Here is a 17301-nt window from a genome sequence, read left to right on the forward strand (position 1 = left end):
AGGCAGAAGTAATGAACAAACAATAGTAAATGCACTGCCATCTTCCTTTTCTTGAATGTCTGAATGAATGAATTGAAGTGGCATGTTTGGATTTAGGCAAGGGTCTTTTGACGTGTCTTACTTTGGTGCACATTAACATTTGATATTGGTTCATATACTGGGTATTTTAGCATACAAATGCATTATCTAAAACTGATACATACTTTTGGAAAGTTCTGCCATTTTTTTTGTCATATCCATATATGGATAACAGATAAATGCAAAATATGAGCATCTTTTAAACTAGAGTATCATATCTGATCTTCCGTGGCACTTATTGTATGTATAATTTGCACCAGTGGAAAGAGACTCTTGATTTTCACTTTGCTAATTTAAGCATTTCCAAATGTTTTTTGAGAATCATTTTTCAGTTTAAATATTTCAGATATATTTAGTTTTCTATTAAGTTAATTTTTTTTAAAATTTATTTTATTTTATTTATTTATTTATTTTATTTTTTTGTAGGATTTTCTACTTTCACTAAGCTGACTGTAGGAGTTATGACAACAAATGAAGATCAGAACATGGAGGTAAATAAATTATAATTGTAAAATTTTGTCTTGCAGAAACTAAATTGAAAAAAAATTTAATTTTACTGATTTATTTTGGCCTGGAATCACTTAGTAGACTTGATTATTATAAATGGGATTTACTGGGAGTTAGTGAATGTCATCAGCATGTAACTTTTCAGAGGTGCAATCAGTTTTTAGTGTCATTTGATAATAGGTTGAGGATTGAAAAATTATCTTGTACTCTGGCAATGATCAGCAGAGTTATTCATATGGCAGTCTCCTTGACATGTTCCAAGGAACTCTTAAATTCCCAGGAAGTATCAGTAACACTTTGATAACTGATAATGATAATGAATTTATTGTTATGAAACAAATAGATCAAATATTTGCCACATTCCATATTCACTGTCTCAGCACTCAATCTCTTCTAACAAGATCTATATATTTCAGCACCTAAGTATCCAACATTGCTGTTCCCCCCCCCCCTTTTTTTTTTTTTTTTACTCCCAGATACATTACTTCTCTGAAACGGTGCAGTACTGCAACTCCAGTTTCCATGTATTAGACTTCCAGGGTGTGTATTGAGAGGAGGAAGAAGGGGGGGGGGATGACTGATATATGCTGTTGATACAGTATCTTTTAGAAGACAAGTCCTAGGATCTGGAAGCAGAAATACTAATAAAGATGACCTGGTATCTGGCCTCCAAACAGATTGTGATGAGCTTTAGAAACAGTCATAAGATTAGTAAAACTTTACGAGGTGTATTTCCTAAAATGTATAAACACCTGTTGGATTCATTTTGTCCATCTCTCAGTGCACTGTCTGAAAATAATTGTTTTGGCTAGATGGATTTTATTGAAATTTGCCATTTGGAATCTTTGCTAAAAATTTACAGCACTGTTCTCAGTTTTGGCTGAAAATCAAATTTTGCCTTAGTTTGAAAATCAAAACCGTGCAAAATGATTTCAAACAATAATAATCCACTGTGGTGTGGATAAATGGAATCAAAATTTTGGTTTTAATCAATCAGTTTGATTGCAAACAATTATAAAATGTTACAAATTACAATAAATAACATGTCTATAAGTTCTTCGGTAATAAGAGCCATATATATTTTTCATACATTTTTGGATGTTCAAGAGCCACAGATAAGACACAGAGCCTTTTTACCCTTAACAGTGAAAGCAAAATCGTCCTCCCATTGTTGGTTAAATACACTCTTTTCTTGTTCATATTTCCATTTTATACTCTTCTGTTGCTCAGTCATTTTAAACCAGGGTTTTATAACTTTCACTAAAATCAATCTCAAGTATTTATTAATCAGAAAAGTACGTATCTACACTAGTTATGTTCTGCTACCACCACAAGCATGTAATTTGTGTGTACTGCATGAAGAGTGATGGCACAGAGTCCAGGCAATGGAGGTGGTGGGTAATGCAGCGATCATAGTAGTCGCTTTCGGAACTAATTTTGGCTGGAGCGACACAGGCCATCAGATGTTGAAACTCTTATTACCAACCAAATACGATAATGAAATCCATGTTAAAAACCCTTTTGACTGGTACCATTTAAAAGCTTAAAATTTAAAGTTTCGAAATATGTTTTTTACTTATATCTTTGAAGCATTTCCAAAATAAAATATTCTAACATTGGTACATACTATAATACTATAGATTATTAATATGAAAGTTTAGGAAAAATTGCAATGAAAACCAATATTGTCTTGGGAGCTGCACAGAGTAGCTTTGGGAGCTGCATGCTGCTCGCGAGCTGCAGTTTGCCCACTGTTGTCTTATAATGAGAGACAAAATGTCATCTCAGCAGGCATTTATTTCAAGTGTACAATTTAAAGCAGTTATTGAAAAGGCCATGAATCTTGCACAGTTCCCCCCCCCACACACCTCCCCACAATGAAAACTGCTTTAATCATATAAATTTGCCTGATAGAATGACTTTTGCATGCTAACTTAAAATGCCATTCGAAGTTTTAATGTTGAAGAATTCCAAAGTTCAAAAAAAAAGTTTAAGAATGTAGAAAGTATATAGAGATGGTCTAGTTTGAGGTTATTTTGAGTCCAAATATGTAATTTGTAGCTCCTGGAAACCACATGATTTTTTGATTCATTCAGTGTATTATTTTTTTAGTTAGTTTTTAAAAATTGTATCAAAACCCAGCAGAACAGTAGAGTAATGTTGAAAGCTAAGAATAACGATAATGTGAAAGCCAGAAATGACCGCCTTTATATTGATGATATTAATAATGAAGAATTAAGATATGAAATTTTTAGATTAAAAGGAAATATTAGAGAAGCAACCAAGGAGAGGGGTTTCTTAAGAGTCACAACCAAATAACTTGGAGAAGTGCCTTTCAGGAATGCGGAGAACTGACTGTGGCTTTTGATCTAATGCTCATTCCTTGCCTTCATGTTGTGCACCTGATTTAGTAAGTATCTACTGGGTACTAAATGAATGAGGATGAGCTGGCAATTTGGTACTTAGCCGACTAACTTGTACTCTCTATTGGCATAAACCACAAATGCATATGATGGTACAAAATGATGAGATTTCATGCTGGCCTGAGCATCACCCAATTAAACAAGATTCCTGCTGTTTTTGTCAGAGAACCGGAGCAAACAATGAAAAGTCAGCTACTGGAACAAGCTCCAACTCAACATCTTAGAAGAAGAATAAACCCAACATCAGAAGAACTGAAGATAGGAACCACCAATATAAAGAGCATTAATGGAAAGGAAATCGAACTTGCAGAAGAATTGGAAAAGTACCAAGTGGACATGATTGGCATTATTGAGACCAAGAAGTCATAAAAACAGGTGATCTTACTTAAATAAGTGTAAAGTATTATTTTCAGACAACAAGGATCAAGGAAAAGGAGTAGTGATAGTATTCAATACCAAACATGAAGATACACTTCTTGATTGGAAGACAGTTTCAAGTGGAATTATGTGGGAGAACTTCGAAATGGGGACATGGACAATGAAACTTATTTGTGACTATGATCCCACTTTTTGAGTGATTAGACCAAACAGCTGACATAAAAAGTGGTCCTTGTTGGGAATCTGAACAGCAAAATAGGAAATTAATCCTGTCAAGCATGTAGGAACATTTTGGGAAAATTTGGAGAAAAGGGCAAATCTAATAATAATGGTATTTACTGGACTTCTGCTCAGGACTCAGACTAATCATTAATAACATCTTTCAACAGAAAGATATGCACCAGTTCACATGGAGAGAAGACACAAGAGATAAAAGCCCCACTTACTGTCATTGTTGATAGTGATATCTTCATGCTTGTTCAGGATACAAGAATATACAGAGGATTTGAAATTGGAAGTGACCATTACATAGTACTAAGCAGGATAAAAATGGATATCACATTGAAAATGAATTAAAGATGCCAAGAAATTATCTTCTTGGTTTAATCCTTTATCCAAGTATAAGCAAACAAAGTTTGTGCCTGAAGAAATTTCAAGACTGGGCAACTCATATATAGAAGCTAATGACTTCACATCATTAATATTCTATATGCCTTAGTATTGTATAATGCAAAGCACATATCCTTACAGACATGTATAATGCTATGCATTATGGGAAGGGTCACTACTCAGACTTGTTTCGACCTTTATTGAGGTCTCATCAGTGGGAGCCAGACCAAGAAGTGATACCTAGCTTGAAGTAATGCAGAAGTCATGTTTCCATATATAAGTAGCCAAAAGGTATCACATCTTTTACTAAAATACTCTGGATTAGAGATAGATGTTGAAAGTATGAGATGACCAGTCATGTAGTTGCTTCACTCAGAAACTTTGTTTGCTTACACTTGGATAAAAGATTAAAGAAAGTGGCATCAAGTCTGATATTAGAATTGGAGATGTCAAACTTAGCTCTGTGCTTTATGCAGATGATGTTGTACTCCTTAACACATCTAGTGCAAGAGTCCAGGATTCACTAACTAAATTGAATAACAACTGTAAAAAAATTGGCATGAAAATCAGCAATAAAAAGACTAAAACTATGAAAATAGGAGCATAGACTACTTTAGCTGCATTCTGAATTTGGATCCTATAGAACAAGTAAAACATTTCAGCTATTATAGGCACAGTTTTAGTAAAGATGGCAGGTTAAATCTGGAAATAGACAACAGAATAAGCAAAGCTGGTATGGTGGGTAGCCATCTGAATAAATTTATATGGAATAAGAGAGAAATTAGCCAAAACACCAAACTAGCAGTTCACAGACAGTGTTCAAACCAGTTTTTTTTTAAGTTATGGATCTGAGAGTTGGATTAGAAATATACAGCACTTGATCAAAGACTAGAGCCACGGATATGACTGTTCTGAGAAAAATTAGGGGAGTGAACCAATGTATCAAGGCAGAATCATTTAAAAATGAAGATATTAGAAAGGAACTTGACATCATTAGCATTCAAGAATGTGTCAGCAAAGCTAATCCATGTTGGTATGGTCACTTAAGTAGAATGGGTGAAGAAAGGTTAGCTTCCATAGTGCAATTAGAAGAACAGCAGAGCATTGAACCCTTCAATTGGAAAATATCTTGGTTCGATTCTCGTCATGATGAGAGGAATCTTTATTTGGGCATTTTCAGTTGAAAGTGAGTTAACCGATCATATGGAGGTAGCAGGGTTTTTCATCCCGCATACAGACAAATTGGCTTTCAGGACACATGCAATTTACAGACAAAAAAATACTGTTGTTATTGATGAACAGTAGATGGTGTTGATGGTAGTAGTGTTGTAGGAGAATTTAGTAGTGGAGAGCCCTCTCTCAGTGTGTCCTTGGACTCTCTGGAGGTGTCATGTAATAATAAAACAGGTGTTTGATGCCAAGATTGGTAGGAAAGAGACCCAGAGGAAGACCAAGATCTAGGTGGATTGATTCAGTCAGAAGTCCTTTAGAAGCACAAAATATTAGATATGATAATATTTCAGTGCTCACAAATAATAGGTTGATTTGGAGTTAAATTGTTGATGGGATATTAATAATACTTTAAACTTAATTATGTAGTGCTGTCATAGTAACCTGAACACCCCTTGGGGGTACATATCAGGAAATTGATGATCATGATGATGCAACCGAAGAGTTGGAAAAAGACATACATTTGCAAGAACTAAGGAAAAGAAAAATTGAAATATACAAGGCAGGAAAGGATGGAAATTTGTAAGTTATCAATAAATAATAATGGTTAGGAGGTAAGTAAATTAGAATATAAGAAAAAAAAAAGAAGCAGTATGATACAGTGATTCCATAATTAAATTTTATCACTACATCAAGCATCCCTGTACTTAAAATAAAGGATATTACAAATGTCATAGAGAAACAGAAAAGTAAAAGAGATGGTAGTGCTTGTTGAAGCTAATGATTTAAGTAGTAATAGATAACATGAGAGAGGATCTGAAAGGTTTGAAAGCAGTGTGAAAGAAAGTGGTTAATTTATTACCAAGATATTATAGTAATGAGTTAAGGAGGAGTGCTATGATAGCAAATGATTCACTGCACAGGCTATGTAGAAGAAATGGGTACAAGTTTTTGGATGTGTGTAGTGAGTTTGATGGTAGAAAAAACTTGTACAGGAGGAATGATCTTCACTTCAATGGATTTGGTATCAGGTGCCTTAAGAATTATAAGAGTAAGACCGAATGCAGGGAATCAGGGATTCCCTAGATCATTTTGGGAGGAATGCTGAGAATGTGTGCAAGTTCTTAGGATATGATAAGAATGTCAATGCGTATGGTTATGAATCTGAAAGGATGGACTATGCTTTAGATTCAAGCATTGAATACTTCTGGGAATGGAAAAGAGAAAGCCAATCCAAGCAGACTGTAATGTAGTTATACAGAAAGCAAGGAGGCAACTTGTTACATTTATACATAAATGTAGGCAGAATTAGAAACAGACTGGTTGATATTGTTGCTTTGGTGAATATGATGTGGCCTAAAATTGTTGGCATTAATGAAACCTGCTCTCAGGGTCAGATGTAGCAAAAATCAAGTGTAAAGGATACTTAAAAAAAATAGAACAGGGGAAGTACTACTAATTATATCAGATGATGTGAATCCAGTTAGGGTGGAAACTCATGAAAGCAGTAATGAGAGTGGATTGCAGAAACTGGTAGATAGGAGAAAGACGGGATAAATGTCTATAAATTTCTGAAAAGGGGGCATTATAGAATATCAGTTGATGAAATTTTTCATTATGTGGAAGGAGAGGATATGGGCATCCATGAAATTTAAGTTTTTGTGTGGTTGGTTAAGAAAGGGGTGAGAGCTAGATTTCTCAGAACTATGAGTGAGTTCCACTCACTCATGGTTCTTGATGAGTCCTTGGCTCTTTCGAGGTCTGAGGATAATAGCCAGACAGGAAGTAAATTTGACAAGATGGAGTATATAAGTTTTCAGCATTTTAGTCAGTCATTCAGAAAAATATTCTAAGCTGTGTATGTTTCATTGTAAGCTCTACTACAACTAGAGCCGGTCTGGTTGACCTACAACAACTGACTGGCTGGTTGGTTGAGTGGTTAGCGTATCTGCTCTCCAGCCAAAACGCTGCGGGTTCGAATCCTGCTGTGGGCATGGGTGTTTGTGATTGTCTGTGAAAGTACTAGTGGTAGTCGGCGGTAGATGCCGTTGGTGTTAGATGATAAAAGTTGGTGGAGTAGTGAGACGTAGAGTTGTAGAATAGATGCCCTCCCCTCGATGAGTCTTTGAACTCTCTGGAGGTGTGATGTAATAATAATAGAGTGGGATGATGAAGGCACTTGCCCATGATGCATCAGTCAGTGGTGCATTAATTTATATACTTAGGTTTTTTTGTATCAGATTATTGTTGATGAAGTAATGTTTTTAATGTAACAATTCCTAAATTAAAAAATAAATAAAGGCAATAAATAGAAATAGTAGATATTAAAGATCCAACCTTATTTCAAAGCCAAATATATGTACAAACTTTGAAAGTTTTGAAATTTTGATTAGAGAGATTATGGGAATACAATTCTTAGCATCAGTTTCCTTAGCTTGCATTGCTTAAGACACAAGTTCTGCCTAGGCATCCATCCATACTTGCATTTCATTAGTGCATTTGATCAAGGTTTTATTGGCCTAACAACTGTTTCAAACTGGTTGATTCTCTTCAGAGACCAGGCAAAAACCCTGATTCAATACCAAAGCAATCCTATATCCCACACAGCCTCATTTTGATGATGTAAAATAAATAGAAATAGTTATTAAAGATCCCACCTTATTTCAAAACCGATATATGTAGAAACTTGAAGCTGTGTGACTTTTTCTTTCAGAATTCAAATTTAGACATTCACTACCACTAATAATGAAACACCCACCCACTTGCAGGAAGAAAATAAAGCTGTGAGTTGCATATTTAATTTGTTATAAAAGGAGATGAGGGATTCATTTCATATCTTTTGGATAAAATGTTTTGTACTTACTGTCATATTCACCAGCTTGGTGGACATCATAACATGCCAGCTTTACTAATTCTCTTTATTTCCATATTTAATTTATCATCTTCATTAAAAATTGTACCTAAATAGCTGAAATGTTTTACTTATTCTATAGGTTCACCAGGATACTAACATTAAATAAAAATATTAACAGGATACAGTTAATATTTTCAATGTTACTTATTTTCATTGTCTTTGTCTTTTTATGGCTGAATTTCATACCAAATTTATCACAACAGTTATTCAGTTTATTCAGGGAATCTTGCAGACTTTTGCTAAATTCAGAAGTATAACATTATCTGCATAAAGTAAAGAAGGCTAAGATTAACATCACCAATGGAATATAATTTTTTGGCATCTTTTCCCACTCGGTTATAGTATAACTAAGTGGGAAAACTTTCAACATCTATCTCTAATCCAGAGAATTTTAGTAATAAGATGTGACACCTTTTGGCTATTTGTGTATGGAAACATGACTTCTGCATTACTACATTTCAACCTTGTATGACTTCTGGGTCTGGCTCCCACTGATGAGACCTCAATAAAGGTTGAAACCAGTCTGGCAGTGACCCTTCCCATAATGCATAGCATTATACATGTCAATAAGGATATGTGCTTTGCATTATGGGATACTAAGACAAGCGATGTGAAGTCATTATTTAGCCTCTGTCTACGAGTTGCCCAGTTGTGAAGTTACTTCATGTGCAGACTTTGTTTGCTTACATTTGGATAAAGGATTAAACTAAGAATATAATTTCTTGGCATATTTAACTTATAATTTTGATATCAGATTTAATAACACTTTCCTTCATAATGTGATCCATATAGATAATGAATAACAATGGGGATAATTGTCTACCCTTGTTGCATACCTGATTTTACCTTAAATTATCTTTCTGTACCTCCTTCAATTCTAACTGCTGATTTACAGCTTAAATGGAGATATGTATTGCTTGATATAATGTTCGATTTACACCACATAACTATAGCATTTTGAAGAACTTTCCTCTTGGTCCCTTGTCATATGCCTTTTCCAGGTCAACAAAGCAAGTACAAATCCTTGTTATATTCCCAAGATTTTTCAACTATTTGTTTTAAAGTGAAAATTTGATCCTGACAACATCTATTTAGCCTGACTCCAGGTTGTTATTCAAGCATCATTTTCACCATTTTTCTTAGCTGTTTCTCAAAAATACTTGTATAAATTTTGCCAGGAATAGTCAGTAGGGAAATTTAGAGAAATTCCTCTGTAATTCTCACATTAAGTTTTATTTCACTTTTTATAGATGGTACTGTGAGAACTCTGCTCCAATCATCTGGAATTCGACCCTCTGACCAGGCCTTCCAAATTATGCAGTGCAGCCACTGTAAAACTATAATACTTCCATAATACCTGGTTAAATAAGGGGGGGGGGGCTTATTTAACCAAGTGATGCCCTAGTTGGCATGAAATTGTCATGTTGTACTATCATTTTACATTGTGGTTTAAGCCAGTAAGAATACAGTTTGGTTGGCTGAATCCCAAATTACCAGTTCATCCTCTGTTCAGTATCCAGGTAGATACTGTTATATCTTCTTTTATGTGGTCTGTGTGTGTGACTGCCTTATTGTTATATCTCTGTCTTTACTCTAGCCTTACAGTTAACATAAATTTTTGTATCACTTAATATCAGATATGCGTTTGCCGACGAATTTATATTGATTAAAGACTGTGCCATCCGGCAACTAAACTCTGATACATTATCCAAGAATACTTAAAGAAAATGTAGGGATCATGAGGCATGCAGTCGTGGTCCCGATTCTTCTATCACTAATTTCCCCTTAAATGCACGGTACGAAATTTTCCAAACGGTAGCTCAAATCCATAGAAATGATAACAAACTCATTTGATTATATTTTAAGAAACGCATTTATTATTGCACAAAGGCAAGTATACATGTTAATCAAATCCTTAATCTTAAGAGTCTGGGTTCCCTTTACTTAATTAATCACAAACAAAACTTCTATACTATAGTCCCTTACTTGACATAAATTCCTCACTTCTAAACGTACATCTATTCTCAGACTCTTATAACTAAGTTACCTAATATTATCGCATATAATATTTCATATATACACAAGACAACTCAATACTTCTGACATGAATTTCTCTAGGATAATACTTCTTAATCTTACTTAATCCCCCCTCCAAAATTTTAGTTAACAATTAGTTACGTTCTGACCATATAACATTATTAAATCACACAAACAGTTCGGAACTCGGCCTCCTGTTCGGCTGGAGCCTAATATGCTTCCTTCTCAACTGTAGACAAAAGTGTCCAAATCGCAGACTGTTCCTATAACACTACACAGAAATAGCATGCTTCCTTAACTTCTGTTTCCCTACTCTTCGGTTACTTTAATTCAACATTTAACATAAGAAAATCTTCCGCTTACCGTTCTTGCCTTGAACTGGATACTTTGGTCGGCTTACTGTACCTTCACTGATGGCGGTCTTGCTATTCCTTTGTTTCCATATGAACCGAAAAACACTCGTACACAGATTTGAACACTGATGTTGATTTCATCAGTGGCTCTTTCTTCTTATGGATCTGAATACATTGTAGTTGCAGCCTTGGCCCACGTAGCGTACATAGCAAGGGGGAATTCTTGCTACACGTGGCGGCAAGCTCTACACCTCTCCGACAGGACTAGGTGCCGACGAAATCCAGAGACAAGAGGGCGATTCGAATTCCCGCCGAAACCTTTATACTCCAAAACAGCTCCCTCACGCTGTGGTGTCGTCACGCATACGGCGGCTGCCAATTGGACGCTGTGGTGTCGTCACGCATACAGCGGCTGCCAATTGGATGCCGTGGCTACGAACTGCTTTTACATGGCTTAAAGTTTGCTCTAGCTTATACACATTTACTTGGCAATTTATACATGATTTTATATTTTAATTCACTTACAACTAATTTCTACTTAACTCATGGGCTATTTTAACATTGTCTAGAGCTCACACATTTGGATATTTACATGTTCTTGGATTGTAAAAAGGCACATTCTCTGTCTGGAGGCATAAGCATGTCCTTATACTCTCCTTATGGTGTAACTTAATGTTGGGCGGGAAAAAAGGATGACTCATCATTTTTTTTCGACACAACAATACCTAACAGGGTGCACCACAAGAGGGTGAGGATTGGACATTAGGTCAGAAATCCCAGTCTGTTCTCTGCATTCCTTAAAAGGCTGCATGGAGGTCTCCTCCCAGTTATTATATAGCTTTGATCCTTAAGCACCTTTTCAGAAATATGAACATAAAATTAGGACCAACCCAAGTGAAACTTCACCTCTGTTCCAAGTTGATCATTTCAAGAATATGTAGCATTGAACATTTCAATTTTGAAAGCATAAGCCATTTTGTGTTAATGCCAGAAGGATCTGTTATTAACAGTGACCCCTGTTTTTTAGTAACTAGTGAGTGCTACTCGATACTTGCAAACTAGCATGTAAATTGTAGTACCTGGGTGCACACACAGCAGTTGAAATGGTGTTCCTTTGACAGTGGTTCATATGCAATAAAATAAATAAATAATAATCAACGAGTTTGGAATATTCTCCTTATTCCAGTATTTAGGCTAATTCTAGTATTATCAGATTATTACTTGTTCCATTTGATGTCTCACTTCTTACAGGAACTGCATTTTGTAGTTTTGGATTTGAGGTTTAATGTAGAGTTGCTTTTCCTGAATAACATAATGAACATAAAATTAATGACTTCTGTTTTATTGAACTTTTTAAATGTAATTTTCGAAATGTTAAAATGCAATTGTCGGAATTCTAAGAATTTTGGGTTTCTTTGTGGTATTCTGAACCTGTGGTTCTTGTAGCTCTTTACGTTTAACTATTCAAAATAAAACAAGCCAGTTTTTTTCATTGTGGAGCTCCTTACAAAGAGCTGTTTCTTGGTCAGTTGCCTTTTCAGAATTAGGTTACTGAAAGGAAAGCATTATGGCATTATTTAATGTGAATGTTATTTACTTACATTTATAATATTGACTATCCTGAATCATTGGAAAATAAATCAGTTAGCAGTCATAAGGATAGTCATTAAAAATATGAAACAAATAATATGATGATTGTGGAATAACATACTGAAAATGATAAACTTGAGGTAAAAATGCAATAAAAAAAAATAGGATAAGATATTGAGTAAATTTGGAATAGAAATATTCCAATATGAATAGAATAGGAATAAAAATGGATAAATACAAATATAGCAAATCATAAGACAAAAACTAAAAATATAGGAATAATATAGAGAATATGATAGAATCAGAATTAAAATGTAAATCAGAGTAAAAAGATTCTTTAGAAGAGATAAACTAAAACATTCTGAAAATTTGTATGTAAAATTTAAAGTAATGTTAGTAAATGAACTCAGTATAACATAGGGGAAAGTAATTGACATTACTTTACTAGATGAAAGACTTTCGAGTATTGGCTGTCTTCAGAAATTTGGAGAGTTTAGTGGTGTTTTCCTATATAGTCTTTATCAATAAGCCTGTGGTGTTCTGATTGGTAGAATTCTACATCTGTTTTTACATATTTTTAATAGCATTACAATGTGTTTTTATTACTATGGACTCTGATATTCTTAGTTTGATTGGATTTTTTTTTTGGGATGGCAAAAATACTCATTTTTGCTGTTTGGGGTACGTGGCTATGTATGATTGGATGGGCTGCTATTTCTGTAGTGGCAGGTATGGAGGTTTTGTTGGTATGGTTTTTATTATTGTTTTTTTATAGAGATTGCAGTTGCAGTTGTGATAGTGTTTGCTGGTGTAAGTGATAATCTAAAGACCTAATAGTTGACCCAATATAGATAGCCAGAGTTTGGTTGACAGGGAAGCAATAACAGCATTATAATGCTGAAGGATTTCCTGATCTGTTTATTTGAATTTTATATGGTTTAGTAGTGTGACTAGTAAAAACAGTTTTATTATTGAAATATTTAAATATTTTTTCATGGCTTTATGTAAACTGCTTGTACAGTATATGGAAATTTTAGGATTTTGCTGTGGGTAATGTTTAATTTGTCTTAAGAGTTGGCAGCTCTTACTTTTGCTAATAATTAACACGGTCTATTAATTGTTGATGGTAAGAATGACTTAAGAAAATCTGTTCCAAGTAATCTCTCTATTTGTTTTCAAAAACTGTTGTATATATGTATGCATTGATAAACTAAGTTCAACTGATTTTTTTTATGGTATATGGATGATATGAGTTAAGGTGTAGGTAGTTTCCTATGTAGGCTTGTGGTAAACTTTCATAATGATATTTTTATCAGATCTTATTAGTGCTCACTTTAAAAATTTAATAGAATTATTTTGTTCAGTCTAAAAGTACAATCTGTTATGGAAATTATTACAAGATGTTAGTAAGTTTAAAACTATTGTTAGTAAGGTTAACTCTCTAGCAAAAGTAAGAGCTGCCAACTCTCAAGACAGATGTCCCCCACAGCAATATCCTAAAATTTTCATATATTTACATAAAGCAATGAAACACATATTTAAATATTTAGATTACAAAGTTGTCTTTACTAGCATAAAGCTACTAAACCATCTTATAATTGTAGTTAAATAAACAGATCAGGAAGTTACTTAAATATAAAGAGCCAACAGGCTTCGTTTCGGCGATATAAACATTAATTAAATTAAGGGGATATTGAAACTCTCTGATTCCAATCTTTGAGTTTCTTATTCGGTTTTAGATCAGGAAGTCCTTCAGCATTGCAATACAGTTTATTGCTTTCCCTGTCAACTAGATTGTAGCAATCTAAATTGGCTCAACTATTAGATCATTAGGTTCTCGCTTACACATATAAACACTATCACAACTGCAGAGTGACAATAATTGTTCTAATTTGTATTAAATCAGTTTTAGTGTTAAGTAGTCGCAAAAGGCAGCATTGCGATGCAGTTTATTGCTTTCCCTGTCAACTAGATTGTAGCAATCTAAATTGGGTCAACTATTAGATCATTAGGTTCTCGCTTACACATATAAACACTATCACAACTGCAGAGTGACAATAATTGTTCTAATTTGTATTAAATCAATTTTAGTGTTAAGTAGTCACAAAAGGCAGCATGGTTGTCAGAGTTAGGCAAGTGGCAGCAAATGAATGGCTATCATATGAGGTAAGGAAATCTTGAGCCAGAGCAGATTGAATTCCAGGTTGGATAGCCTTTTTCAAGTGATATTGGATTTTACAAAAGCACATGTTCCTCCTTTTTTGTAGAATGCATCCTGCAAGATGTAGTTGGGACAGTTGAGGTAAGCTGTGGTTGTGGAGAAAAAGGAGTTCAGGTTTTTGATGTTTTTAAGTGGTGGCATATATCACCGATGTTTATCATTGCTGTGAATGTTGGTGTAATGGATGTTGAGTTGTTTTTATTGAAAGAAATTTTGTATGTATTTTTGAGGTGTTATTTATTTTTTTCCAAATTTTTTGTATTCACATTTCTTGATTTTTTAAAAAAAAAATTTTATGGTAGATTTAAAAATTTTTTTTTTTTATGGTAGATTTTTTTATATTTGCATTTAAAATGCTAGTATTTATGATTGCCTTTAATGTTGTAGTTGTTGATGACAAAAATGGTAGAACATGAACCTCACCCGAAATACTATGGAGTGAGCCTGGACAGAAGCCTAGCATATAAAGGCACATCACCAACCTGTCCACCAAAATTAAAACAAGAAATAATATAATTTCAAGGCTTGCTGGAACAACCTGGAGTTGTGGTGCAGAAGTCCTAAGATCGTCTGCACTAGCTCTTGCATTCTCTGCAGCAGAATACTGTTCCCCCATCTGGGAAAGAAGTGCATGCACTAGCATTATAGACACTCAGCTAAACTCTACCATGTAGACAATTAGTGGAACACTGAGAAGCACCCCTCTTCCCTGGCTGCCTGTTGTATCTAATATTGCTCCACCAAATATACGGAGAAGACAAGCCTTGATTAAAGAATTTAATAAAGTAATGAGCAACCCTCTCCTGCCCTTGCACCATACTCTCATAGATTCACCTAGTCTTTTCCTAAAATCAAGAAACCCTTTCTGGTCCATGGACAAACTCTCTTCAGCTGCCTTACCATCAACAACTGACATGTGGATAGAACAGTGGTCCAACAATCTTCCAGCAAATGGCTTCCTGGTTTGAAGATCCATGTGCTCCGCAGCCTGGTTTTGCTCTTCCTAGGACGATTTGGATATCTATCAACAGGGTCAGAACTAACCAGGGCAGATGTGGCTACCTCCTACATAAATGGAGCCTGCCAGACCACCCTTATTATGATTGTCCCCCTCCTCCGTGGCCCAGATGATTACTCATATTGTGAATGACTGCCCAAGGTGCCAATTTCATGGTGGTAGCCTCCAGGACATCCACAAGGTGACGGATGAGGCCCTGAATTGGCTTTCTAGACTGGACGTTGACCTGTAGCTGCTTTGTATTCCTTTTGCCATAAGAATAAATAAATGACTTACTCTTTGAAATGACTGCAAATTTTGAAAAGATAACTGTAGCCGTGAAGCAGTTCATTTTTGCAGGGAGTTCTGTAATGAAAAAAAGCTCCATAACAAAAATTATAAGTGCAACCCAAAAAGTATAAAAATAACTTTGGGGTAGCACTTGTAATTACTTTTTCTCACCTTAAGAAAAAAAGAGTAGCTGTTCTTAAACAGTAACAGATGTATCCTTTCTTTTAGTGTTGCACAGTGATTGGCATTCATTTTAGAAATTATGGACTTTACAACCCTGTTAAAAATAACTATTTTAATTTCCCGATGTTTCAACCTTCATATTAAGGTGATCTGGAGTACAAGCTGAGTTACATTTCCCACAGTAACTTAAAGAAACAATGATTTGATCACTGGTTATTCTACTGGCATGACCTCTAGTGAAAAAAATAAAAATACAGATAAAATTGCAAATTAATTATTTAGAAACTACATCAAAGCTAAATTCTGTTTAAGATCACATGAGAGAAACATTCTTTCTTATAGATAGTTCTCTTACAGTTGCGATGATGTCCTATTATTAACATTACAATTGTTATGTTAGATTTAGGATTATCTACAGTCCTGTTTATAGTTAACTCTTATGGAGAAAGGTTCCGTGGGTAGAATATGTGCATTCCATATGCTTGGGATTTTTAGACCATCATTATTGTTCAGATTGGGGTGGTTGATAAGAATCTCACATGCTTCCTTAAATTTGCATTCATACCATGTTTTCGTGTGATGTAAACAACTGGTGCTTTTCCAGTCAATTCTATGTAAATTGTTCAGGGCATGATCAGAAAGACCATCTTCACCATAGTTATTATATTTAATGTGTCGTTTATGTTCCTTTTGTCTGATAGGAATTGTGTGTCCTGTTTCCCCCCCTGTATATGGTGAGTATTCTGCAATTGAGCAGGTTCTTCTCTTAGTAGCAAAAACTTTTCTTTTACTCTCTTCTGTTCTGAGCCTTCTCTTTCAAGGTTGTGTACCTGGCTACATTCAGCATGTCATCTAGCACTGTTTTCCTACTCTTCCTCTGGGTATTTTTTCGTCTATTTTTCCTTCGATGGCATCTCTGATGATTCCATTCCCTCTCAGAATATGTCTGATCCAGTTTCCCTTTCTTCTTTTTATCCTCCTTAACAGACTTCTTTCTTCTTCTACTCTTTTTAAGACCTCTCTTCATTAGTTATTTTATGTGTCAATTTGATTTTTTCCATCCTTCTCCAAATCCACATCTCAAAGCTTTCCAAAATCTCAATTTCTTCTTTCTTCAATGGCCAAGTTTCAGCTGCATAGAGGGCAACACACACACATAACATTTTATTAGTCTTTTCTTTAGGTTTCTATCCATTTTACTTCTGAATAAATTCCATTTTCTGTTAAAGGCATCTCTTCCCATCACTACTCTTGCTTTTATATCACTTTTACATCTTCGATCACTGCTAATAACACTTCCTAGATATTTAAATGTCTTTACTTGATTCAGTTTTTCCCCATTTATTCTGATTTATTCCCCATTTATATGGTAGATTACGAGTGCAATAAATACAGTATACTCCAGGGTGGGCCAACAAAGATGAGTTGGGTAAGCTCTTTAATTTTGCAGGAGGTTTAAAGGTGGCTTTAAGGTTGTATTTCTGTGGTATTCCGTTTATTTTATCTGATTACTTTAATGTAAGGAATGGTTATAGTTTTATTGTCTTTTA

The 17301-nt window shown here is 34.7% G+C and overlaps 1 protein-coding gene across 4 annotated transcripts in view; it reads left to right on the forward strand.

Annotated features, from left to right (window-relative positions):
- Positions 1-17301, forward strand: part of LOC150101220 (uncharacterized) — a 530669-nt gene that overhangs the window by 50957 nt on the left and 462411 nt on the right. For all 4 annotated transcript variants that reach the window (XR_016549128.1, XM_090401188.1, XM_090401189.1 and 1 more), the window contains exon 2: positions 505-569. Coding sequence is in view for 3 of the 4 variants with exons in the window: in XM_090401188.1 (XP_090257314.1) it covers positions 540-569 (30 nt within the window). In the remaining variant the exon portion in view is untranslated. The remainder of the gene's footprint in view (positions 1-504; positions 570-17301) is intronic.

The sequence above is a fragment of the Typopeltis vanoorti genome, chromosome 12 (genome assembly GCF_054136105.1).
Source record: "Typopeltis vanoorti isolate ZY-2024b chromosome 12, IOZ_Tvanoo_1.0, whole genome shotgun sequence".
Lineage (NCBI taxonomy): Eukaryota > Metazoa > Arthropoda > Arachnida > Uropygi > Thelyphonidae > Typopeltis > Typopeltis vanoorti.